The sequence below is a fragment of the Furipterus horrens genome, unplaced genomic scaffold, assembly GCF_987537825.1.
Source record: "Furipterus horrens unplaced genomic scaffold, mFurHor1.1.pri manual_scaffold_2, whole genome shotgun sequence".
Taxonomy (NCBI): Eukaryota; Metazoa; Chordata; class Mammalia; order Chiroptera; family Furipteridae; genus Furipterus; species Furipterus horrens.
This window is the reverse complement of record NW_028327172.1, coordinates 36,916,030-36,942,799: the sequence shown is the minus strand read 5'-3', so window position 1 is coordinate 36,942,799 and position 26,770 is coordinate 36,916,030. Positions and strand designations below refer to the sequence as shown.

Genomic DNA, 26,770 nt, shown 5'->3' with positions numbered 1-26,770 from the left:
CTGAAGAATGTGCAATGAAACCAGCAAGAGCAGTATGTTGGTGGTTACCTCGTCCTTATCACACTGTCTTTTGATTTCTCTCTTAGGTTTATTTTCTTGAAAAGGCTCCAGGCTTCGGCTTGGAAAATCCAACCGCCAAAATTGAGCCCAGCAGCTGGAGCGGCAGCGAGAGCCCTGCCGAAAACATGGAAAGGATGAGTGACTCTGCAGATAAGCCGATTGACAACGATGCTGAAGGGGTCTGGAGTCCTGACATTGAGCAGAGCTTTCAGGAAGCCTTGGCTATCTATCCACCATGTGGAAGGAGGAAAATCATCTTATCAGACGAAGGCAAGATGTATGGTAAGTGGTCTGGAATGCTCCTTGAAACTCTGCAACCTGCTTTTGTAGTAAAGGATCATTGTAGTTAGCCTTCTATGTAGATTTGTTCATTATATTGTGTTGAATGACCTTTATAGAATTTTAGTTGGTTATCCAAAGGATTAAATCTCAGCTAAAGAGGAAAATCAGTAAAAGACCGTTGGGAAATCATTCCCTGAGGGTTTCTTCTTCTCCAAGCTCAGTGGCATTATATCAAAAGCTCTCAAGGTCCTGGTAGAAGCACAGACAGTTGCAATGGCATTTGCAGACACCAGTGAGAGGACTGGTTCTTCAGAATGCATGCCCAGTGGAAAGAAAGCATGGCTGCTGAGCTCCAGATAACTGAAATTGGGGCCTGGTGCTGCCAAATCTCTTAATTTTCTTTTTCCCCAGCAAGAGCTAGAAATCTAGATGTTTACATAGGAAATCTCATTTATAAAAGTCAGCACTTTAAAAAAAATATAACTCTTTATAGGCTAGATAGCACATGTACATGGCTTAATCAGACCCCTAAACCACCAATTTGCTGCTTTGTTGCCAGTTTGCAGTTGAATGGCAGTCAAGGCATTAACTCTTTCTCTCAGGCTATTCTCACCCATCTGCCCTTCTAGATGGGGATGCCAGGCAGTGTGTTCTGAAGGAAACTATGAGTGTCCAAGAGGGCAAGACTGGTTGACCAGATGGCTTGGGGTGCCGAAGTCTGGAGTTTGTATGCTAGGTTTGGGTATTTCCCATTTCTTCCACTAAAGCTTTCAGCTGCAGACCTGTACTTTTTGGCTGCTTACCTTTTGGGAAGCAGATGGCATATGGTTGCTTGTATATTCTGCTTGTCTAATTGGGTACATTGAGTTGACAGAGTTTGTACTATAGCTGAGTGTAAAGAGATGCAAACAGATAACCTAAACTCAAAGAGAACTGGCTTAGCATCAGCCTAACTGAGGTTGTTAACTTATCACAAGTGATTTATTTCTAAATAATTTGAAAGCTTGTTCATAATAGGGTGTTGTACCTTTAATACTGTGCCTCCTCTGTCAGAAGCCATAGGAGGCTGGAGTTCAAACTAGCACACACTACTGAGGAGAAAGCAGATGGTGGTGCAGCTGCCACCAGCTGTGCCCGCCCCCCCCCCCCCCCGATGATGTAATGGAAACAGGGAAAATTTTGCTTTCTGCAGCACTGAAGTCTCTAAGCCTGTCTGTGTCACACACATGGGAGAGAGAGGGAACCCAAACCTAAAGCATTTGTTTTATGCTCTCATATGATCCATTGTAGCCAGAGAAGTTTCTTTGGGTCTGCTGAAATGGTCAGGATGAAACACCTGAGCTTCTGTGGGTAGAAAGTTTCAGGGCCTTTAATTTTCCATGTGTTTGTATCTTTCCTGGGCTACTTGTCCTCGCCTGTATTTGCTTTCAGGGTCTCGTCTTTATGCCTAAAAGCGTAACGTCTCCCTTTTAAAAGCGGAGAAAAGCACTTTAATCTTCAAGCCTTCTTTGACACTGATTTTATTTCGAGTAGTGAGAGTGGCTTCAGGCCACTTTACCTTGTACAACTCCCATTTGTTTACCCAGGAGTTGTTGCAACCTAAAATGCTGGCCTAGTATTGGAAATCCTGGTGGGGAATACCTATATCCCTTGATTTCTCACAGGGAATACAAGGAAAGGCACTGTCCCCTTAGCTTTCAGGGCTGAGAACATAATTCAAAGCTAAAGTTAATCTTTCAATTTCAGTTTTGTTTTGTCCATTGAGTGTACTTCTTGGGTAGCAGCCATGGTAGATTTAACCAGTTTGCTTATAACTTCATCATAAATATATATACACACACACACACATATATATATATATATATGTGTGTGTGTGTGTGTGTGTGTGTAAATAATTGTGTAAGAGCTCTTGTTGATAATTGGATGTCAGATGCAGCTGGCTAGGAAATAGAACTCTGAGAAGCTTTGGATTTGAGTCATCTATGAACAGTGAATTCGAACAATCCTACCTTTGGTCTGTGTCTCAGTTTTTATCCCCTGTTAAAAAAGAGGGTAAAGTAGATGATGTCCATGGGCCCTTGGCACTTTTCCATTTTATGATGATGTGATTTTGTGACTAGCACCTCAGTAAGAGTGATCGGTTCATTGACAAACGTGGCGCTAGTTGTGAGAGCATGTCTTTAATACCCACAGTCATCAGAATCTGAGAGCTCCCTGAGAGTACATGCTCTTAATGGATAGTTCCTTTTTCTCTTAAATCAGCCTTACATTTACTGACTATATTGATGACCACCGGAATTTAAAAATAGGGCCATCTTTTTTGAGCAAGCAGCATTAGGAATTATAACTGAAGGGTCATATGTCCTGATCTGGGCATTGGCTGCAGTGGCCCTAAAGTCACCTAACTCCAAGCAGCTGCTGTGGAGAGAAAACATCTCCCCTGAGCTTACTCTCCATACAGAGGCGCTCTGCTTCTACTACTGCTTTGGAAGGAAATATGCTAGTTAGCTGGGCCATGGAAAATAGAGACTGTACCCCTTAAGAAGAACTGCCTCAGGTGCCCTGGAGCTGCCTGTGACCTGCTTATGACTTTGAGGATGAGAAAAGGTTGAGTTGAGAGCCTTCACAATGAGGCCCCAGCCACTTGGGGACTGAGTCATGTGAGCAGTGTGGGCCAGAGCTACTGTTCCTTGGCTTGCAGCCTGTTCCCCATCTTACCCTAAGTGAATCAGGACACAAACCAGACCAGGAGTTGAGGTTTCTTAAGGTCCAAAATGCATACTTTCTCTCTTAAGCAGTTTGCAAATGATAACATTGAAAACATTCTGGTTCCATGGAGTAAAATCAAAATAATGTAATGCCTTTTAGTGAAATACCAAGTTTTTTTGACTTGAGGGGGTTATTTTGATATTTCTGAGCATTTGTAGAGTGCATTGTGATATCACTAATCCTGAGCCATGAGAAAAGCAAGGTCAAGTGCAGTACTGATTTATTTTGGTAATGAAATTTCCCCTGTGATTGTCAGTAGGGCAAATGCAATCTTATATTGGGGAAGAACAGAAAGCTTTCTTTATGATGAGCTTTGGGCCATCAGAGAGATGGCTTACTTCCTTCTCTGCTCCCGAGTTCTGTGGGGAAGCTGAGACTTTCTATGGTTGGTCTTCATGTGGATGAATTACTTCTGTCTTGGGCACCATATGTGTAGACAGTTGTTCTTAGGGATAATTAGAAGGAGGATGAGACCTCTTTTACTTAGTTCCTGAGAGTTTGCATACTCATTCTCTCTCTGCATTTTTCTTTTCTTTTCTTTCTTCTGAAAGAATTTTTTATTGAATTTATTGGGGTGACATTGGTTAATAAAATTATATAGGTTTCAATTATACAATTCTATAATATAGCATCTGTATATATATATATATCGTATTGTGTGTTTGCCACCCAAAGTCAAGTCTCCTTATGTTACCTTTTACCCTCTTCTACCTCACCCTGCCCATCTTTCCCCGTGATAATCACCATACTGTTGTCTGTATCTGTGAGGATTTTTTTCTTTTTTTTTTTGCTTAATTCCTTGACCTTTGTAACCTAGCGGCCTGCTCCTCTCCCCTCTGAAAATTGTCAGTCTGTTCTCTGTATCTATAAGTCTGTTTATATTTTATTTACTTATTTTTCATTAGATTTCTCATTTAAGTGAAATCATATGGTGTTTGTCTTTCTCTGACTGGTTTATTTCACTTAGCGTAATACTCTCCAGGTCCTTTCATGCTGTCACAAAAGGTAAGGTTTTCTTTTTTATGTCCGAGTAGTATTCCATTGTATAAATGTACCCATAGTTTTCTTTATCCACTCATCTGCTGATGGGCACTTGGGCTGCTTCCAAACCTTGGCTATTATAAATAGTGCTGCAATGCACATAGGGATGCTTATATTCTTTCAAATTAGTGTTTTGAGTTTCTTCAGATATATTTCCAGAAGTGGAACTGCTGGGTCATAAGGCAGTTCCATTTTAAATTTTCTGAGATAACTCCATACTGCTTTCCATAGTGGCTGCACCAGTCTGCATTCCTACCAACGGTGCACTAGGACTAGGATTCCCTTTTCTCCACATCCTCACCAACACTTGTTTGTTGATTTATTGATGATAACTATTCTGGCAGGTGTGAGGTGATACTTCACTGTAGCTTTAATTTGCATTTCTCTGATGACTATTGACATTGAACATCTTTTCATATGTCTGTTGGCCATCTGTATGTCCTCTGGAGAAATATCTATTCACGTCCTTTGCCTGTTTTTAAATTGGATTGTTTATTCTTTTGGTATTGATATGTATATTTCCTTTCCTTATTTTTACACAGCTGTGTATCTCTCTGCTAGAAAGTTGTAGAGGAGATAACAAGAGCACAAGATGGGAGAAAAGTTCTTGATTAGCAATTGTCTGGAATTGAGTTTCACAGGAGCAGACCTTAGTTTAAAGCCAGATGGAACAAAACGGCGAACCACGGGAATGCCTTGATGTGTGTCTGTGGCAACTGAAAACACTAGTCTGGCTATGAAGTCACATATCTCCCATAATCAAACCAGGGTAGGGACAGAAGCTAACATTCATTGATTACTTTCTTCAGAGACAGAAGAGCATAGCACTTCAAGGTTTGGCCTTTGAAATTGATATGAATCCTAGCTCTGCCATTTGTTGATATCAGACTTTGGGAAAATTGCTTTTCTTTTGTGTGCCTTCATTTTCTTATTGCAAAAGGGATTTAAATAAATCTTATTTCAGTGGATTATTAGAAGAATTAAAACGAATTCTGACCTAGGATCTCCCCTCTCATGTCAGAACAATATCTGGTATACAGTGAGAGCTATAAAAGTGTTTATGAACTAAAAACAAGTGATCTCTGCCATGTGCTGGGTTATATACAATTTCCATCTAATGCTCCCAACACCATTTTGAGGTGGGTATTTGGATCCCCACCTTGTAGGTGAGGAAGCCGAGGGTAAGGCGGGTAAAATGGCTTGCCCATTACCGGTATAAATGGCAGAGCTAGAAAGTTGCAAATCCAGGGTTGTCTGACTCCAAAATCTGGGCTCTTTCCACTGTGTTTTCATTCCTTCCTCGGTGTGGAGGTCATTAAACATTAATTCAGCAAGTAAGTATTGAGCGCCGCCTGTATTTCAGCCCTGTGCTAAGGGTTGTCAAGGATACAACAGTCAGCTAGACAGACATGGCCCCTGCCCTCATGGAGCCATCACAAGTTCATTTGCAGGAAACACTGACCTGAGGTCAGGGCTGTGTGCCAGAGCTTTCTGGGAAGTCTGAGGGCCCTTTGAAGATGGTCACCTTCTACTTAGCCTTTTGCAGGCTGTTCTTGGCCACAGATGTCCAGGGCACCTGGCCCAATTGCTGGCAGGAAGAAAGCTTCTCAAATAACACAGCAGGAGGATCCTAGATCACAAGGCTGGCCCTGATGGTGGCCAGAAAGATGTCTGGAAGATTCTGGTGCCCTAGGATCCTACAGGCAGCCTCGGCAGAACAATTGCTGGACAATGATTTTCTCCTTTTTCTGAGCAGATGTCTTCAGGTCCTTGCTTTGGCACAGCTCCAGGGATGCCCCTTTTCTTGCTGGGACACCAGATCTACTGGTTGGCCCCAGACAGCTGAGTTCTGAGGTCCAGAGAAGGTGAGGAGGAAGACATCTCAGGGCCAGCCTTCCCTGATTGCTGTCGCGAGACCTGCCAGCCAGGGAAGCACAGGACTCGGGATTGCCCCTTTGCTTACTTCATACAAACACAAGACCGAAGAGGAAAGGGGGCTATTTTAACGAAGTGGTTCCAGAACAGACAAGGGAGCAGCAGAATGAGTGCAGACAAGCAGATTGAGTGTGCTCTAGTTAATCAGTGTAGCAAAGAGACTGAAATCTGATCTGGATAACTGATCAAAAAAATGCAGGGTTGTCCCTTTGTAAGACAGTGGACTTTCATAACATACCTTTGAAGATCAGGAAGGTGGTCTATGTCTGTGGAGGTCCTAGAGGCCCTTATGTAGAAATGGCTACACAGTTCAAGGGGAAAGTGCCCCTTGGGGCCTGAGCTGGAGTGTTCTTTCCATTTCTACATCTGAACATCATGTGGCATCATTGATTTCCTCTTTTAGTGTGACCTGTGTTTCAGGGCATTATTTCAAGTGCATTGGCCAGAACTAGGAAGCACAAATACCCTTAGAACAGGCTGGAAGCTCCGTATGACAGAGACCCCATCCTGCTGTCTTGGGAGACAGAAAAGTGTCGGTGATGTTTCTCAAATATGTGAATACATGAGTTGTTGGTTAAAACAAAAGAAGGTAATTAAGCCTTTAAGCCCCAGGGCCTCTACTGTTGGAGGAACTGGCTGGGAAGAAAGGAAGAAAGAGAAAGATGATAGTATATTTAATGGTCTTTCTAGAAGAGAAAGAAGAAACCCTAGTTTTTGCTGTCTGTCTGAAAGTATTAGCTCAAGAGATAGGAGAGATTTTTTTCCCAAATAGGCACAGTAATAGAATAAGGGTTAATTCTGGAATCCTAAGCACAGACGATTGATAAGTGATTTAGAAATAGTTTGGTTCCTGTGAGAATAGCAAAACCAATGTCATCAGCATTTTGATTGGGAAGTTGAATGTGTGGGGGCCACACAGATTTATACAAAAGGTGAGAGTCCGTGTGCAATCTGGGTTAAAAGGGAATAGCTAATTAGGATGGCTCAAGAATTGCTCATACGGAAAAAGAGGAAAGGATGTTAAATTATTACCCAGTTATGCTTTCCAGCAGCTTTGCTGTGGCAGTGTATGAGCCCTGGGATTGAAAAATACACAAATTCATACATTATTCATCGAAGGCCTGCACTGTGCTTTGACTGCAGTGGGGACAACAGATAAAAATAATGAAAATACTCGACATGTTTGACCAGTCATATTTGCTAGTAATTTTCTCTTTGCTTTAGAATGTGTTATCTGTTTATTTCTAATAACAACCCAATGATATAGGTACTGTGATTATCCCCATTTTACAGCTGAGGAAGTTGAGGTCCTCCAAGTCAAGTTAACTTTCTCAGGGTCACGCAGTAAATAAGTGGTGGAGCTGACATTTGAAACCAAGTCAGTACACTAACTACAACTCTGACACTTAAGGAAGTACAGCACATTCTGCACTCGAGATATACAGAGCTCAGTGGTAGGGCAATGCAAAGTGAGATTATTTATGATTGGGTAATGCACATGACTATTCAAGAATTCAAGAGAGTGGAAGAGAGTCAGGAAGATAGACTTATCTGAGCTAACTTTGAATAATGGGAAAAATCCACTAAAAGGTTTTTGGTTTTTTGTCTTTTAAAACTCACCTTGGATATAGACCTGTTTGAGAATATATAGAAAGTTGTGGATCTTTTCTGCAGAACAATGCATATTTGTGCGTAGTTACAAGATTGTTGCATAAAACTTCAGGTGATTTCTGGAGCGCAGATTCAGACTTGCTACTATGGGTAGTAGTAGAGAGAAGGGAAAGGCATTCAAGCCTAAGGGAACAGTGTGGTAAGAGCACAGAGTTCAAAAGGACACAGCTCTGGTGCCCTCAGAAACGAGGGTGTGTCCTGTAGGGTAAACACACCTGGAAATGTGGGCTGGTACTGCATCCTGGAGGGCCTTGAATGCCGCCTCCCTGCGGTGTCTGGTGCTCATTCTGAGGACAAAGGGAAGCCATTACATTCTTTTTTAGGAGACAGCTGTGACTCAGTGTTTTACAAAGCCAGCTCTGAAGGCGTGAAGACAAGTTAGATGGCTATTGCAGTAGTCCAGTGGGAAAGGACGCGACCTAAACCAAGATACTGGCAGTGTTGGTGAGGAAGTTTCAGAGATAGAACCGACTGGACTGGCTGACTAAATACAATTTGTGAAAGAGAAGGAGGAGTTGAAGATGATTTCAGGGTTCTGCTTCTGGGTAATAGGGAGGATGGTGGGACTATTAAATGAAATGGGGAGTGGAGACAGGTGAAGCAGGTTTGTAGAGAGGAAAGGAATGAGGAGTTGAGTTTTGACATGTGCTGGAGGTGCTGGGTCGCCATCCAGATGAAGGTTACCTGTTGAAGTTGCAGGGGTAGTTTGGGGTTCACCTTCAGAGAAGTGGTCCCTGAACCTGTGGGAGTGGGTGATAATGGCCTGTGAAGTACAGACTCAAAATGTCTTGTGGTAAAACTGGCATAGGTTTTAAATGGCATGTCTGTAGTAGTGGGGAAAGTAAAGAGAGTGCCTTTTTAAGAAGAAGGAACATGCTATCAGTGGTTTCCAACCCTGACTGTCATCAGTAGAAGCTTCTGATAAGCTTAGAAAAGACAAAACAAAACAGACACAAACCATTTGAATCAGAATCTCTGGGAGTACGTATGGTCTGGGAATTTGTATTTCTAAAAGCTCTGTGGGTAGTTTGCGTGGTCAGCCTGGTTTGAGAGCCACTGGGCTGGGCTACAGGCTGAATCCAAGAGGACAGGACCATGTTTTTAGATTGGTAGAAGAAACAGATGAGGAGAGAATGAGACCAACATTTGAAGCAGTATTTACAGGGTTTGAGTGCAGGAAGTGGACTACATTATTCAGTGTATGCCCCCTCTGTACTGAGACAGGACATTACTATGACCCACTCTGTGGAGAGATTTGGCGACGCAGGGGGGGAGCCATGAGATAGTATCTTGAAGGACATAAAAAGTTAAAGGAAGACTTACTTAAGAACAAGGGAGAGAGTTGGCCATTTGGTTAGTAGGGGAGAAAAATTTATGAATTGAGGATATGTTTGATGGAAGAAAACCCAGGAGAGGCTTCAAAGGGAGTGAGGCTTTTTTTACTCTGATGCATAATCAGTTGGGTGGAGGGCCCAGGGAGGGCCCAACGATGGACTTTTGAAAAAGTAGAGTAAGCTTAATAGAGATATTGTGGGGGAATGGGATCCAGATGGAAGGGGTGAGTAAATCACATTTCCTAGTTCTACTTGGGCTCTTGTGTGTATATGTATGTGTGTGTATTTTAAGTTCTATACAATGGTGTCACCTTTGTAGGTTAGGTATCCACCACCACAGTGAGGATATAGAAGAGTCCCGATACCTCAAGGATCCCTGGGGTTATCTTTTCATACCCAGACTGGACTCTATCCTGTTCTCCCCCACCACACCCCACCTTATCCCTAACTCCTGGCAGCCATTAATTGATCCTCTATTTCTAAAACTTGGTCATTTTATACTTGTTATACTTGGGATTGGCTTTTTTCCTTCCATTCAGCAAAATTCCCTGGAGATTTATCCATGTTGCTGCATGTATCAATACTTTGTTCCTTTTTATTGTTGGGTTGTACTCCATGGTATATATGAACTGCAGTGTGTTTATTCACCTGTTCAAGGGCTTCTGGGCTGATTCTACTTTTTGGCCATTTAAAATAAAGTTTCTATGACCATTTATTTGCAGGTTTTGTGTTAATGTAAGTTTTCATTTCTGTGGGACAGATGTCCAGGAGTGTAATTACTGGGTCATATCATAATTGTGCCTTTAGTTTTTCATTAAATGCTCAACTCTTTTCCAGAGCAGCTGTACTATTTTATATTCTCACCTGCAATCTAGATTCTCTGCACCCTCACCAGCATTTGGTATTGCCACTATTGTTTATTTTAGCCATTTCTGATAGGTGTGTGTTTATATCTCAAGTGGCTTTAATTTGCATTTTCCTAATAACTAACAATGTTGAACATCTTTTCATGTGCTTATTTGCCATCTGTATATTCCCTTCAGTGAAATGTCTGTGTCTTTTGTCTCATTTTCTAATTGGATTATTTATACTTTTCCTGTTGAGCTTTGGGAGTTCTTTATTCTAGATACAAATCCTTTCTCACATATATAGTTTGCAGATATTTTCTCCTTGTCCCTCACTTATCTTTTCATCTTCTTCACATGGACTCCCATAGAATAAAAGTTTTAAATTTTGATGAAATCCAATTTATTAATTTTCCCTTTTATGGATTGTAACTTTCAGTGTCAAGTCTAAGAATTCATTCCATAGCCCTAGATGCTGAAGATTTCCTCCTATGTTTTTTTCTAAAAGGCTTATAGTTGTTTTGTTTTATTTTTTAACATTTGAGTACATGATCCATTTGGAATTAGTTTTTATATAAGGTGGAGAGTGTTACTCTTGGGGGAGCCCATTGGCATGATTATGTTATGTATGATTAGGACTTATTCATATTTTGACAATTGTCAAGGCTTGGGATCCACTAAGGGGCTAGTGAGTGCATTGTTGCACCGGTCTGGGTGTGGAAAAGGGACCAGGTGAAGCTGGAGGGGCTGATAAGTCATGATGTGTGGTGCTCAGAGGCTCTGCTATATGAGAAGTGGTAGCAGAGCAGGAGGTTGTGGTCATGCATGGGAGAGGCAGCACCTAAGATTAGAGGTGGAGAGGTTTCAGGTGATGAGTTTCGAGGTGTGGCCACAAATGTGGACAACTGATATGAATGTGGGCCTTGGCCATCGGAGCCCAGGAAGAAAGCACCGTGAGGCTCATCAGCATTAGATTGATAAATTGCTGATGTTGAAGTTTACAGTAGTGACGTGTGAATTTGTAAATAAATGTACCAAAGTAAACCGATGTTGGGGAAATCTCTTTGTGGAGGATATGACCTCATGGATGTGAATGGAAAGAGTTTGGTATAAGTGAATTGTATGGACCTCGTGAAAGCAGGTGGCAGATTGGTGGACTAGAAGAAACACTGGATTACAAGAAAATTCTAACCTTCCATATCTTCCAAATTCTTTGGCTGGTCCCAGCCTGTTGTACCTATTTGCGAAATATCTTTGAGCAGCCGTGTAAGCTCTTTGTGCGTTGTCACCATCATCTGTAGAACGGAGTGAGGAAATCGACATGTTTCTCCCTACCTGTCAGCAATGTGGAGAGAAATACAGTTATGTATGAGAAAATGCTTTGAACTGAATCCTTTTGTGAGGTTAAGCCATTTCAGGGCAGCCTGTTAGAAATGTAGGAGAGACTGTTTAGGAGTTGTCACACAGGATTGAGCTTCCCTGGCCTTGGTAGAAGGATATTTGGTTAATGTAGGGATTGAATTGACCCCCACCCTCCAGCCTTTCAGGGTGTCTGCCAAAGGAGGGGTTGGAAAGGGGAGATCCAGGGCAAACTTGTCTGGATCGGAGTCACAGATGGTAGTGGAGGGGACCTGTTGCCTGGCAGAGTAGGCTCTCCCTGACATCCAAGGGGAGGAGGCAGTGGACGGACGTCCGTGTTCTCAGCAGCACAGCCCTGGGTTCCCAAACCGGCTCTGTTCTCCAACCCCCTCCCCCCCATGACTTCCAGTTCCAGAACTTCACTTCCTTGCTCCCTTGTAGCTGTGGCCTTGCAGTTTCACTTGAAAGTCTGTCTCTAATTTCTTCTTATTGTTATTTATTTGTATCCCATTGCATTGATAGTAAGTGCTCATAGTGATCATTTTAATAATGATTATCCTAATTATTATTATTATTATTATAGTGTTCTGTTGACCTCTGTAGTAAAGGTGCTATGTTAGAGAACCTTCAGCTTGGTAAATTTAAATATATAGATTTATTCTGTAGTTAGGATCATAGGAAAAAATTTGAAGGAATTTACAACATAGAAATAGGGGTTGCTACAGGCATTATAGGCAACTTGTTCCTTTTCTGTTATATGTTTCTGTATTAATAGAGTTTTTTTATAGTGAACATGTGCTACTTTGGAAATTGGAGGGGAAAATAATTATATTAAGCTTATTTTTCTTCCCTCTGATTTTGAGTAAGGAGTACTCATTAAAGAAAAATGTGGAAAATCCTGAGAATAGGAAGCAAACCACACTGCCCCGGTTCACTTTGGTGTGTTCACCAGGGTTCATAGGGGAGGGGGAGCTGCTGCAGGGTCGTGGCGGGCAGGAGGGTGGTGCTGGGAGAGGCGTCCATGCCAGCGAGCTCTGCCTTTCATGTATGGGTAGCTGGGGCAGCGATCTTCAGGGACAGGTGGTCAGAGTGATAGTGCTGGGGCTAGGAAGCAGGACAGGGTGTTCTTATTATAGGTTTTAGGACATTGGTCCAGGAGTTTAACAGGTGCCCTGGTCAGTACAATCTGTCAGTCAGCTGTCTGAACTAACAGTGGCATTATTGTGACATTCATGTATTATGGTAAAACAGGGATGGGAGAGATAGAGGAAAGTGTTCAAATCTATCCTTTCAATGTCCTCATGCTCACAGCCAAGTGCCACACCAGAATTAACAGGAATTAACACGCCTCATCTCTGCTGAGCCAGTATTTATCGTTTAACTTGTAGTTGAGAACTGACATGCTTTATTCCTGGAGGGTTCGGGGCCTCTCTTTAAAAAATGTTGGTAGGTATTTTTGGTCCATGTATTCTCTGTAACAGATTTCTGGCAAGTATGGTATGCTACAAATTCTGGTTTGATTGTAATCATTTGGTTTAATCATGGGTATGTTTCATTTGCTTGATACATACCTGCTACGCATACACTGCAGATTATTTGGTCTGCCCACCTCTTCTTTCAAATGCTTCACATCCAATTCATTCTTCAAAGCCCGTATGGATATTTCTTTAAAGCCTCTTCCTGTATCAGTGTATTCCCTTCTCCTTCTTAGCCCCTTAGAACACAGTCTGAAAGGTGTGACAGTTAGCCCTCCTGCCTAGGACATTCGTTTATTAAGAATTTTTAAAAATAGAATTACAGTTTTTCTTAACAGCCGGTTAAATTGGTCATTAGTTGAAAATTTCCATAGACATTGTTCCTTTTGCAAAGGTCAGGGAAACTTTTAGGCTACCTTAAAAGAGAATGCTCTGGGGGAAATGTAATTGATCACCCCAAAGCTTTGCGGCATCCAGGGTAATAGTTAACATATGTTAATAAGCTGAGGTGTTTTTTTTTTTTTTTTCCACCCATATACAAAGGTCCTAATTACTCACTCTGTGCCTGCCCTCTTCCCTGGGTCTGCCTCTGTGTTCTGTGACTTGCTTGCTATTGTGTTGAGACAGGCTTTGGCAACTGTCTCTTAGATGAATGGTTCTATTACAAACACGGTAGCTTCCGTGACAGCTTAGAAGAGATTGTTGTTTATTCCTGCTTTTATTGAGAGAGGTTTGGTGCACGTTAATGTCCTGATAAAGACATTTGTACCTATAAAGTGGCCACATCCTTAAACATATTTGATTGTGAAGAAGGTATCGGGCTGATGACATACCATATGTGAGGTATCGGATTGCATGTTTATTCAACTGTTACTGCAATCTCTGTCTCAGATGTGCCTTTGTATTTGCTGTCTCACAGCAACACACAGAATGCAATGGCGATACGATCCTGATTATGAAAGATGCTATTTGGGTTACTTGGATCGTAAGCCACATGTACTAGGAAGCATTCTCTCAGTCCTCATGTGTCCTGAGACAACAACCACAAACAGTTGTTAGGTGAAGGGAATTGGCAGGTGGCATGACAACATGTGTTGGGATAAGGGCCTTTTGAGATGGTCAAATCTTTGTAAGGCCTGGATTGACCCAGGGCAGGCTTTGTGACAGGGATTCAAAATAATAATAATAATAATAATAATAATAATAATAATAATAATATTTACCTAGTGCTTACAGCGTGCCAGGTACTTACTGTTCTAAACACTTAACATCAACCCATTTAAGCCTTGTTCCAAATTTTATGAATAGCTACTATTATTCCCATATCACAGATGAGGAACCAGGGCCCAGAAAGGTTAAGTAAATTGTCCAGGGTCACACAACTAGTCACTTCTGAAGCCAGGATATGAACCCTTGTCATTTTGGCTCCAGTGCTTGAGCTCTTAACCACTACTTTCTGATGACTCTGGGTTGTGACAGAGCTATAACCTGAGGTTCCCGGGACTCATCGTCCCTATACTGCTGCCTGACTAGTGTAGGCGAGAGTTTTGGTTCTAAGTAAACAATGAAAAGGAAACAGATTTCCTTGGTGTCTGGGACACTCTTCTTTCTGTTTCTGCCTGGTAAACTCTGGTCCTCCAAGACCCTGAAAAAAATGCCCCCTCCTCTCTGAAGCCTTCCCTTATCTCCACAGACAGGATTAGTTGCTCCCTCTTTTGTGTTTCCACTGCACGTTATTTAACCATCTGTCAGAGCACTTTTCAGACTCTGTTTAAATCTGCGTGTCTGTCTTGGTGCCCTTTAAGGGCAGTGCTGTGACTTTGGCATGCCCGTAGCTCTAGTCCCGGACACAGTACCTGGCATACATTAGGCTCTCAAAAAATGTTTGAATTAGTAGAAGTTGCTAGTAAGAATAATTCCACCTTTTATCTCTAGAAAATGTTCTTGCCCATAGTCTTTTTCACTGTTATCACATTTTTATAACATAGAGAAATGAGGGCAACAATTATAATTTCGTAGATAAGAAACTGAGGCAGAGCGTTCAACAAATTTTCTGCTAGGACATTTTATTTTGAGGAACTTCCTGGTGAAGCAGACCTTAGGGCAGAACCAACGGTACCCCACCCCCGTGTTTATACTTTCCTGTTACAGTATATCGCCCATGTGCCTGAGATGGGAACAAAACGTTTATTTCAGTTTATACTTTTATGTCAATATTACAATGATTCTGTCTAAAAGGGGACATTCAGTGGCTATAAAGGATTACTGATGGATTGGGGTTAGGGAGGGATTGATGAAAAAATTAAGAAAAAAAAAAGAGGAAGAACTCAGAAAAAAAATTTTTTTTTATATATCTCCCTCTACCTCCAAATGGATTGCTGAACTCAGTGGCTGTAAAGGATTGCTGAGCTCGATTTGGTTATTGTGGTGACTTGAACATACCCTCCTTCCATCCCTATTTGATGATCTTATTTGAGATGTCTGTAAATGTGTCCATATTACCTTTTTCAGGCTGACCCTGGGTTTAGTTTTAGCTGTCTGAACATCTGATTATCCAACACTGATTATCCTAAGATGATAGTATTGATCCTGAATGATTCACTTAAGTGGAACAATACACTAAGTATCACTGTGGCATTCAGAAGGAAAGTTAGGGCAAGTTACCAGACCTTTATGACCAGGTCACAAAATCAGGTTAGTGTAGATTTAACCTGCCACTTATCTGTTTAGTGGCTGATATATATGGGGGTTTATCAATTAGCCTCAAGTAGTAAGTTCATCATGGTTATTAAGGGCAGAGGGTCAGGAATGAGGGCTGTCTGGGTTTTAATTCTGGCTCTGCCACTTGACTGGGTGTGTAACCATGGGCAAGTTAATATTCCTGAACCTCCATTTTCTCATCTCATAAATTGATTTCCAGTAAATGTGCCAAAACAATTCAAGGACAGTGGGGTGGCATTGTCTTTTCAGCATATGGTGTTGGGAGTATTAAATATCCACGTGCAAAGAATGAGGTTGGATGCCTTTCTCACATCCTATTCCAGAATTAACTAAAAACGGGTCATAGACATAAATGTAAGAGCTGAAACTATAAAACTCTAGAAGAAAGGAATGTCTTTCCAACTTTGGATTAGGCAAAATCTGCTTGGATATGACACTAAAAGCATAAGTAATGAAAGTAAAAATAGATAAATTAATACTTTATTAAAATTGAAAACTTGATTCAAGGGCTACCATCAAGAAAATAAAAAGGCAGCCAGAGAATAGGAGAAGAGTTTTTTCAATTTTGACAAGAGACTTATATCTAGTATATATAAAGAATTCTTAGAACTCTAACAGAAAGACAAATAATCCAATTAAAAGTAGGTAAAGGGTCTGAACAGACATGGTTTCAAAGAAGATATACAAGAGGCCAAGTAAGCATATGCACAGATGCTTAACATCATTAGGCATCAGGGAAATTCAAATTAAAACCACAGTGAGCTACCTACCACTTCATATCTGCTTGGATCTGTAAAAAAAAACTGTAGTTAAAAAGACTGGCAGTAGTAGGTATTGCCATGGATGGGGAGAAATGGGACCCCTCATATGCTACTAGTGGGAATGTGGAGTGGCACAGCCACACAGCTCCTCAGAAGGTTCAACATAAACTTATCATGAGACCCAGCTGTTCTACTCATAGGTAAACAACTAAGAGAAATGAAAACAAATGTCTCTACAAAAACTTGTACACCAGTATTCATGGCAGCATTATTCAGTAGCTAAAAAGTAAAAGCATACCAAATGTCCATCAACTGTGGTATATTCATACAATAGATTATTATTGACATTAAAAAGGAGTGAAGTACTAACACCATATTATAACATAAACAACTCTTGAAAACATGCTAAGTGGAAGAAGGTAGTCACAAGACTACATATAGTATGATTCTATTTGTGTGAAATGCCCGGAATAGGCAAGGCTGTAAAGACAAGAACTAGATTAGTGGTTACCTACAATTGGCAGGTTTGAGAAAAATTGAGGAATAACTGATAATGGATATGGGGTTGGTTTTGTTTTGGGATGATTAATATGTTTTAAATTGGTTGTAGTGATGCTTATCCAACTCTGCGACTAAACTAAAATTACTAAATTGTACACTTTGAATGAGTGATTTATATGGTATATGAATTACATCTCAATAAAGCTAATCTATATATGTATATGCTTAGCATTCCACCTGGCCCATTGAAAGTAGTGAATAAATGTTAGCTAGCATTGTAACAATAGCTTCCTTCCTTCCTTGGTTTTTATAGCAGTAAAGATAGAATGAGAGGAGAATACTGAGAAAGTAGGTGAACATACCAATTAAGTCAGACACTAGGTGATAGAAAAGGGGAAAGCTCTGTGACAGTTCTGGGCTAGGGGGTGAATGCTGATTTAGGAGAACTGATGTAAAGGTTAAGTGAAGTTATGTGGTACAAGTGCTTGGCACTCAAGACTGTGAAGGAAATCTGAATTTAGTTGCCCTTAAAATGTGGTTGAACTTGGGCCTGGGGATCTAGATACCCCTAAACCAGATGTTTTTTTTCACAATCTAATGTGATGAAGACAGAGTTTTTGTGTCTTGGAGTCATCACTAAACCAGATGTGCATTTTCTTTTTAAATCACAGTAAGTGTGACACAAAGACCAGAGTTTTAGTTCTGGTGCTATGTATTTTTTTCTAGGCACTGTCTGGGGAAACTGAGCTTCCACAGTCAGTCCAAAGCAGACAGCTTTGCTTTTTGCAGAATGTTTTTTTGGGGCCTGAATATTCGAACCCCTGAAGCAGAGAAGGACAGAGCCCAGTCCTCATACTCCGGAAGTGAGTCCCTACGCACGCTTTGCATCAGCACTGCAGATGCCCCATGCTGGTGACCAGTGGTTCCTCCTTTAGAAGTTGGAAGTCACGTGTCAGCCAGTGGCATCTTCTCTGCTAAGATGCTTGAATTTGCTAACAAACCTCACAGTATTTTTTTTTTCTTTTTGCAAAGATCCACCTATATAGGGAATTTCCCATTTCAGTGTTGAGGAAAACCAGGTGCTCTGCTTTTCAGATGTTTGGGCCACACACTGGCACCCACGGTCACGTAGTACCTAGTCGTGGAGCCAGGACACAGAAACCCCCCATATCTGTCTGACTGGTAAGACAGTTTACTCTTAGTTTTCACCATTAGGCTGAACTACCTCTTAGGGGTGGACAAAGTAGAGGAAGAAGAGAGTTGAGGGCAGAGGAGCATGATAAAACATGTATGTTTTCACCATCAGTAAGAAGTCTGGGAGAGCTAGAGTATGGGTGCTATGAAGGATGGCATGGAGTGGCTTAGGAGCTCAGAAAGGTAGATGAGCTCCTATGTCATGACAATTGCATTTAAACACTAAAGATCAACTTTGCTATATAAGCAGCGCATTCCTGGAGGGGTGGGAGCCCTTGTTTTTAGGATATACAAGTGACATTTGAGGAGAATTATTCTGGAGGCCTGATGACCCATAAGGAGGCTGATCAGTAGTCCTGGCAGGAGAGGTGGAGGGCTTGAACTAGGTCAGAGGTTGTGAGAAAGGTATTTTAGATGTTTAGATTGGATACATTAGAGATCAGAAGCCTCTGTAGGGTTTGATGGCAAGGGAAGAAATAGTTTCATCTGTGTGGACAGCCGTGCATTTACAGAGACAAGGGCAGTGTACAGCACAGAAGAACGGGTTTTAAGGTGTAGGGCTGGAGTCATGAGTTTGAGTTGTATGGAGTTTGCAGAGCTTTGGGACTCTCCTTGGGGTGGGGAGCAGTAGACACTTGGGTATTCAGTATTCTAGGTTGAGAACAGTTTGAAAGGTAACATTTTAGGGTTTGTAGTTGAGAGCTTGGAAGTGGACAAGACTGTCCAGGAGACAGAGAAAGAAAAGACAAAGAGGAAGGAGGGCTAAGGGGAGAACCCACTTGAAGCATTAAGAGCCAGTATGTCAAGCCCCAACTCATGCTTATGTGAACATGTGAACATCTTGGTAACCATCTTGCATGCCACTTGAAACCTTACAAATCCTGGAGCCAGGGAGCCTGAATTCCTGCATTTTTACTATACCAAGTATGCCATGTGTTGGTGGAAGCATAGATGCTTTTCTTATAGGTTAATGGGGTGCTGAATGTCTTGACATGTTCCACTCCGTGGCTCCCTAGGGTGAGTTAATGGGTCACACCATGATCCTGGTTTGACTCCTTCCCTTTCCTTAAGCCAAATCTGATCTGGGCCTGAAGTGTGATTTCCTTCCTTCCAGGCTCCTGGGGAGTGTTGTTGAGCTCCCTTTAGTAGTTACAGTTGTAAAGCACCAGCCACCCTGTTAACTGTAGCTCCTACAACTGAGAAGCACACACTCAGTGCACAGTGGATAAAAGTGACAAGCTGCATGGAGCCCCTGGAAGTCGCGTTGGGTATGGGGGGTCTTGGGGACCCAGCCCCCTTTCAAAATCTGCTTCAGCTTGCTCTGTTGGGGCCAGCCTGAGCGTTGAGAAAACTAGAGAAAACCCAGAGACGGTAGGCATGGCTTGTCAGAAGAAGCACGGCCTGCCCTCTCTGTGTCAGATCAAAGACTGACTTTTCAGTCATTTGACACCCTAATGTGAGGTGTGTCTGAGCCAGGGCTGGGGCTCCTGCTCAGCTGTGCCTGGGAACTGAGGGAACGTGTGGGCCTGCATGTGCTCTGTGACAAACACCCCTCCCAGCTGCTCTCTTCCAATTCAGAGCTGGAGGGATCTGGAGAGATCAGCATGGCCTCCTCGGTTTTCATATTGGAAGCTGCTGCCCACAGATGCCCTTTTCCCAGTTTTGGTTCTGGGGCAAGCTGGCTTGGCTTGATCACAGCTGCGCCTGCATGGCCATTTCCTCCTCTCCCACAGATCTTGGGCTTCAGGGTGCAGAGGTCATTCCCAGCTTGCCTTGTGCCTAGGATGACAATAAACTTAAATGGTGTCCAAACTAAGACACTTTGGAGAATAAAATGGAACAGCAGCTAATAATAACACCAGGAAAACAGAAATAAAACTGGAACCCACCCCAGGGCAAATCAGAATATATCATTCTTATACCTGAGCTTTTACTTTGGGCTCAATTTCTACCTCCATCCCAGGTGGTCCTCTCCAACCTTGATTTCCCAGATTCTATGACCCACATGACTTTGTATGCCAGGAACTTAGATATTTTAGATCTTTGAGATTTGGTCTAGAGAACAGAAACCTCAGGGATCTTCCGTATTTGTAGGTTCAGGAAATTTTGGGATAACCATGGGAAGCACATATCTGAAAATCTGTTCAGAACGTAGATTTAGGAACTTTGATTTTCAGTGGATAGTGTGGGTATGTCACAATTTACTTATTTTTATTCTAAGCACTAAATTGTTTTGACATATATTCAGTCTTCTCTTGAATGTGGCATGAGGTGGCCTGATGGTAACAGACAAATAATGAGAGAAACATCCTGCTCTGTGAGTCTGTGGCCCTATGTAGAGCTCAGAAACACAGCCACACAGGCTCCTGGCCGGGAAGTGGCTGTGGGGGCAGTCCAAGGCCCTGGGCTCCTGATGGGAGTGAGGGGAGAAGAGGAGTAGGTGGCTTGTTTATGCTGTGTCTGTATGGTTTCCACAGTCACAGAGGCGGGTGGGTGGGAGGGAACATGAGCATCTGAGCTTCTCTGAGATGAAGCCAAATTGGGATTTAGGAAGAGAAGGTATTCCTTTTTGAGAGCAGAGGAGGTGGATGTGAGAAGTCAGTCTGGTGGCTTTCTCAGCCTGCACCGGCCTGATTTTCTACCGAAAGCTAGCAGATCTCCACTGGGCCTCAATGAAAAAGGTCTGAGGAGAGGAAATGGCTTCTCACTTGGTCCTCTGACTCTGTTCTCTGACCTCTGCCTCCCCCAGGTGACCCAGATGGCCTGGATCTGACCCTTTTCTCACTAGAGTTAGGAGTAGAGTTGCCAGATTTACCATTTTGATGCTCAATTAAATTTGAATTGCAGATAATAATTTCTTAGTGTATCCTACACCATAGTTGTATTTTATATGGCAGCCCTAGTTAGTAGGGGACTGGTCAGGTTTTGCTTGTCTATAGAGCATTCATAGTGCTACCTTCGTTCAACAGATATTTACTGAGTGCCGACTATGTGTCAGATGCTGATCTAGGCCCTGGGACTATTGCAGTGAGCGAAAGCTGACAAGAGTTCCTGACCTCATGGAGCTTCCATCTAATGGGGGTGCCAGACAGTAAGGAAGATAAATACGTTCTATGGTAAAAGTAGTAAAGTGGAATATAAGGCAGAGAAATGGGTGGATAGGGAGGGAGTACTGGGTAGGTTCACACCTGAAGGAGGTGAGGGATTGAGGGAACAGGCCAAGCAGATGTTTGGGGAAGAACTTTCTAGGCAGAGGGTGGCACACACATCAAAGCCCTGGTGTGCCTGGTGTGTTTGAAGGGTGTGAGGGCTGGTGTGGGCTGGAGTGGAGTCAGCAAGAGGGGAAAGTGTGGGAGATGAGCCAGCCAGGTCATGGGCACAGAGTTTGTAGGGCTGGGGAAGCCACTGTAAGGACTTTGGCTTTCACTCTGAATGGTAGGCCATTGGAAGGTATTGAACAGGGTGGGGTGTGATCTGATCAGGTTTTAAGAGTCGCTGCTGGTGGAGAACAGACTGAAAGCCAGCCTGGTTTCAAGTTCTCCCACCCTGTCCTCTGAGGTGGGCTGTGGGGTTTGAGACATGTATGTCACTTGGAATAAATGGATGTTGTTACCTAGACGACACTACACTTTATAGGATCTTTTCTCCTCACCTTGTCATTTCCATTTGAGTTAAATATTCATACTAAAGGGGAGGGACATATTATGATTATCTGTTCACTTTTGCCAATCACTGTGTGATATACCTGGTTTGAGGGACAATTCTTTAAGGTTTTCCATTAAGCTTTAGATAGAATAGTCATCATCATCATCGGCAGCCGTCCGTCTCGAGAGACGATGGCGTAGCTTCTTGAGAGTCTATCTGCACCGCCGAGAATGGCTGTGCAGTCCGACTCGGGAGTGACAATCCCTGCCGCACTTGTTACAGGTGAAGGCAGATGGCTGTTGTTGCTGCTGTTGACGCTGCTTCCGCCTCGATCTTTTCTGGACCGCCTCCTCGTTGCGCGCAGCCTCTGCGCGTGACGTACCTTGTCTGACCGCGAGCCTCCAGGCTAGGCGGTCGTCTGCTTGAATTTCCCATGTGTTGAGATTGATGGAGCATTGTGTCATGTCCTTTTTGCAGATGTCTTTGAACCACAGTTTTGGGCGCCCTGTCCTCCTCTGGCCTTCTGCTAGCTCGCCGTAGAGGAGGTCTTTGGGGATACGGCCTGCATCCATTCTTTTGACATGGCCGAGCCACCTGAGGCGTCTCTCACTAAGAACTGCATGCAAACTGCTCATGTTGGCTCGCTTCAGCACCTCGGTGTTGGGAACCTTATCCTGCCAGGCGACATGCAGGACGCGTCGCAGGCACCTCATGTGGAAGCTGTTGAGTTTCCTTTCGTGCCTTGCGTAGGTGGTCCACGTCTCGCTGCCATAGAGGAGAGTGCTGAGTACGCAGGCTTGGTAGATGCGCAGTCTGGTTTTCTCAGTGAGGCTGGAATTGTTCCACGCTCGCCGGTTCAGTTTGGCCATAACTGTGACTGCCCTGGCGATTCTCCGGTTGACCTCCAAGTCAACTGACAGAGAGCTCGAGATGGTGGACCCGAGGTAAGTGAAGTCGTTGACAACCTCCAGGGTGTATCCGTCGATGGTGATGCATAGGGGAGTCCCCGTGCCTTGAGCCATAACGTTCGTCTTCGTCAGATAGAATAGTGACTTGCTGGATATTACATATATGTCTGGAGTTTCGGATCCTTCAATGAATTAGTTTTTGTTAAAGTAGAAGGAAGTTGTGAGGATTTTTTTTTTGTTGGGCTAAATTAAATTTAAGTTATTTGAGAGCTTGAAGAGTTTTAAGGGATATCTTTCTCTTCCGATCTTTAAATCAGAGAGCAGAATGCACTGGATATATAGTATAAATTTTCTCTGCCTTACCTGTGTGAAGTTTTCTGATTTAAATTTCCTTTTAGAAAGCCAACATTTTGCATTTACAGTTAAACAATGTAAAAATTAAAGATTATATGCATTAAAAAAAATTATACTTTTTGATAAAAATATTGAGCCTGTAAAAACTTTACCTGTAAGATTATTTTATATGTCAGCAAATTTTGATAATGAGAGCTATAATTCTGAAGGGGTGACAAATATTTTTCAAATATCTTTGACAAGCCTATTGACTTAGCGATGGCATGCTGGTAAATTAGCTCTAATAGGTAGTATTATTAATAAATATTTAAATTTTCACATATAGCCATAAATATATTTGAACGTACACAGAAATGAAAACACTTTTAAAAGTGTATAGTGTACATATTCCAAATGTGAAAATGGACTATTTTGTCAGAGTTGTGAGGAATATATTAAGACTGAGTCAATATTTAAAGTAAGATATAAACAGACTTCTTTTGAGGGTTACATGCTGGGCACGAAGAATATAGAATCGCAAAAGAGACCACTGTAAAAAACATCGAATAAATATAATATATGTTAAAACACAGGTATGTACATTGTGTAGTTAAAAAGGAGGGCCTTTTAGATTCAGCCTATTCTAGACTAGTGATTTTAGCTGTTTTCTTAAGCAAGGATTAAAATTCAGTGTAAACCTCTTCAGTGTAATTGAGATTCCAGCCATGATAAATTGAGATTTTTGCTACCTCAGTTTAGAATTACAGTGTAGAAATATATTTACTTTAGCATTAGGAAGGTCTAGCATTACCACCTCTATCTGTATGAACTTGGTTTCTCTAAGCTTTAGTTTCCTCTCTGTAAAATGGGGAAAGTGAAACTTGCTGTGTTGGGTGTTTGTGTCAGTTAAATGGAGTGACATGTGCCGGTTCCTTAGACAGTACTGGAACACAGTGAGCTCTCAGTGAGTGGTCGTCAATCTTATTGGCAGTGCTTATTATATCCTGACCAAGACTATACAATTCATATTACTTAATGATTTCCGGGGCCCCCCCAAGTTTTGGGTGTGCACCTAAAATCTTTTTGATTGCCTTGGGAGAAAGGAAGTAGACTGGAGAGAGTTTGGCTCAGAGTAAGTGGGAAGTAGGAATCCAGAATCCTGGTGAATGTGCCATTACACTTGACATCACCCTCCAGATGGCCATTCAGCAGGTTGATAATTAGCTTCAACAGACACAAGCCGAGAGTCTCCTGGGGTGCTCTCTGCAGCGTGGATATGTAGCCGGAGAAGCACGTGGCACAGGAGGCCTGAGCCTGCTGGGGTTGTGCAGCAGGGCTCAGCTGGGCCAGCGGAGATATTGCCCTGATTTGGGCCCGCCTGGTCTCAGCTGGTGCACAGACATTGTCCCCGCCTAGCAGGCGCTGAGGAGTAGACATGCTCCTCTTGGGGCCTATGGCCTCCAACTGCTTTGCAGTCTCTTTTGGGCCAGGGCAGTTCAAGCCCCTGTTCTGCTATTTAAATCCATCATCACTGGTGACTGCTTCTAGCCTATGCCAAGGGAGTGTGTATGCGCTACAGGTTTCAGTTCATTACCTCTGTGGGGATCCTGTCTGGTGGCTGGGTTGTGGGGTGGGAGGCCTGTACTGCAGCTTTTCTGTGCCAGTCCCAACCCTCCAGAGGTATTGGTGGGTCCCATGTTTGGCTCTGCTGTCCCTGCAACCTGTACCCCTCAGTGCACCTTTCTCCATGGCACAGCCAGAGCCTGGGGTTTTGTTTTTTCCAGCATGAGGGGACTGTGACACCTGGGCTTGGACATCGAGGTTAAATGACTTTGGGCAACTCAGTTTACCATTTGGGATTTGTTTCCTCTATTAATAGACAGTGAATTTTTTTTATCATGTCATCTTTATCTCCATGTGCCTTGGACATGGTATGTGCTCAATAAACAACAGCTTAAATTTGAAAAAATGGGGATCTGTTGCCTGTAGCCCTACATGGTGCTGGGGAGGAAAGAAAATTTTTGTGAGGGATAAGGTAAGAGCCCTTTTATTTCCTCAGGTTCTGCTCCTTCCATATTCCCAATATGTAGGGACTCTCAGAACTTGAGAAGCAGCAAATTTGTATATATTCACTTACTGATTCAAACTTTTACTGGCTTTGCCAATGAATCTTAATAGACATCTCTTTAGAAAAGGTATAGAAATCAACCCCCCCACCCCCCAAAAAACATGAAAAGATGCTCAACCACATTATTCATTAGGAAAATACAAGTTAAAACCGTGGATTCCTGGTCAGATGGAAGATTCTGGCAGTAATGGGATCTCTCTGGAAGGTGCTGATAAGGGCCTTGTCAGTTTCAGGAGTGGGCAGGTCCTCCTTATAGAGGTTTCTTGTGACTAAGATACCTGATCAGCAGACTTTTTCCTGGCTCTAACTGGTGATGGGTTATAGGTGGGTGGGCGTGGGAATGGAACATCCTACATGTGTCTACGAAGTTGAGGAGTCGGTGAGTACCAGCCTCTTGACTGAGATTTGGGGCCAGTTTAAGCCAGTTTTCTAAGCAGTTACTTTTTTGGCAAATGAGATATAAATTCATCCTATAATTAAACTGTAATGGCATAGAGGCAACTGCTAGCCAGATAACTGTACGAAGTGCCCCCATGGAAGATAAGGCTGCAGGGTGATAGACGCTGGGCACATGCTCAGGGCACTCCTTCAGGTGCATGGGGACACTTTGAGATCACCTCACTGATTAGAGAGTTGTTTGTTGAGTACAGAAATAGGACAAAAGCCATGAGTGTTTTTAAGGGAGATTTCCATTAAGCTTTGTTTGGTAGATAAATAGTTTCTCTCTGCTCTGGGGCATTTTCTCTCTAGGCAGCTGTTATTGACCCCTCAAATGTTTGGGGGAGGAGCATTTCTAAGGATATTACTACAGTAACCAGGACAGTAAAGGGGGCAAAGCTTTAATTGGACTATATAGCACAGTGATGAAAGTTTGGCCCAGGCATAAAAATAGAGGCAAATCTAGAAACTATTTGCTTTTTTTCTTTAGATTGCTTTCTTTACTATAAGTCTGTTTATATCCATATTCTTGTGATGGCCACTGACACAAAAATATGGAGTTGTTCTCGGGACCCACTGCTCTGTTAGAACAATGTCCTGATTTTAGAATATTAGGCCTGGATATGTGCAGCCCAACTTTTAGCTGAACAACTCTGGGCCAGTTCCCCAGCCTCTCTTTATCTTTAAATAGGGACAGTTATAACTGACATGTGTGGTTGCTGTGAGGATTAAATGAGATGCACAGTAAAGCGTCCATTATAATGCGAGGAACATGGTAAATGCTCAAGTGTTAGTTTCATTACCTTATGTATAATTAATTATCTTATAGTAAAAGTTACAGTTGGGAATATCTAGATTTAAAGTACTCATTTATTGTTTTTCTACTAATTTTAATATCAGAAACATTTGAAAAGCATAACAAGTGAAAATAAAATTCCAATCATCTGAAAATTAATCAATTTAATATTTGTATATTTGGTCCATTTTTTCTGTGCCTGTATACATATTATTTTACATAATTGGACTATTGCAATAATAATTTAAATTTTTGCATATTATTGAAAATCTGTAAAGTTATTTTTTAACATTACTTAGAATTGTGTGTATGTATATGTACTTTTTTCAACCAGTTGCCTTTTTTTGAGCAATTAAAGCAGTTTCCCTCCCACAAGTAATTATAGTGAATGGTCTTGAATAATTTACCTGATTGTTCTTTAGGACCAATTCCAGAAAGGGAATGGCATGGTTTAAGTATAGATGATTTTCTTTTAAGAGCTATGAAAATATTGCCAAATTACCTGCGTCCACCCCACTAAGAAAGTAGTAAGAATGCTCATTTCCCCAGGCCACAATCAGTGCTGGGTGTTTAA

At 42.3% G+C, this 26,770-nt stretch overlaps 1 protein-coding gene across 9 annotated transcripts in view; it reads left to right on the top strand.

Moving 5' to 3' along the window:
• The window catches only part of TEAD1 (TEA domain transcription factor 1), a 244,182-nt gene that overhangs the window by 73,851 nt on the left and 143,561 nt on the right, over positions 1 to 26,770 (top strand). For all 9 annotated transcript variants that reach the window (XM_090264012.1, XM_090263982.1, XM_090263976.1 and 6 more), the window contains one exon: positions 87 to 342. In XM_090264012.1, coding sequence (XP_090120138.1) covers positions 186 to 342 — 157 coding nt within the window. In that variant the 5' untranslated portion in view covers positions 87 to 185. The remainder of the gene's footprint in view (positions 1 to 86; positions 343 to 26,770) is intronic.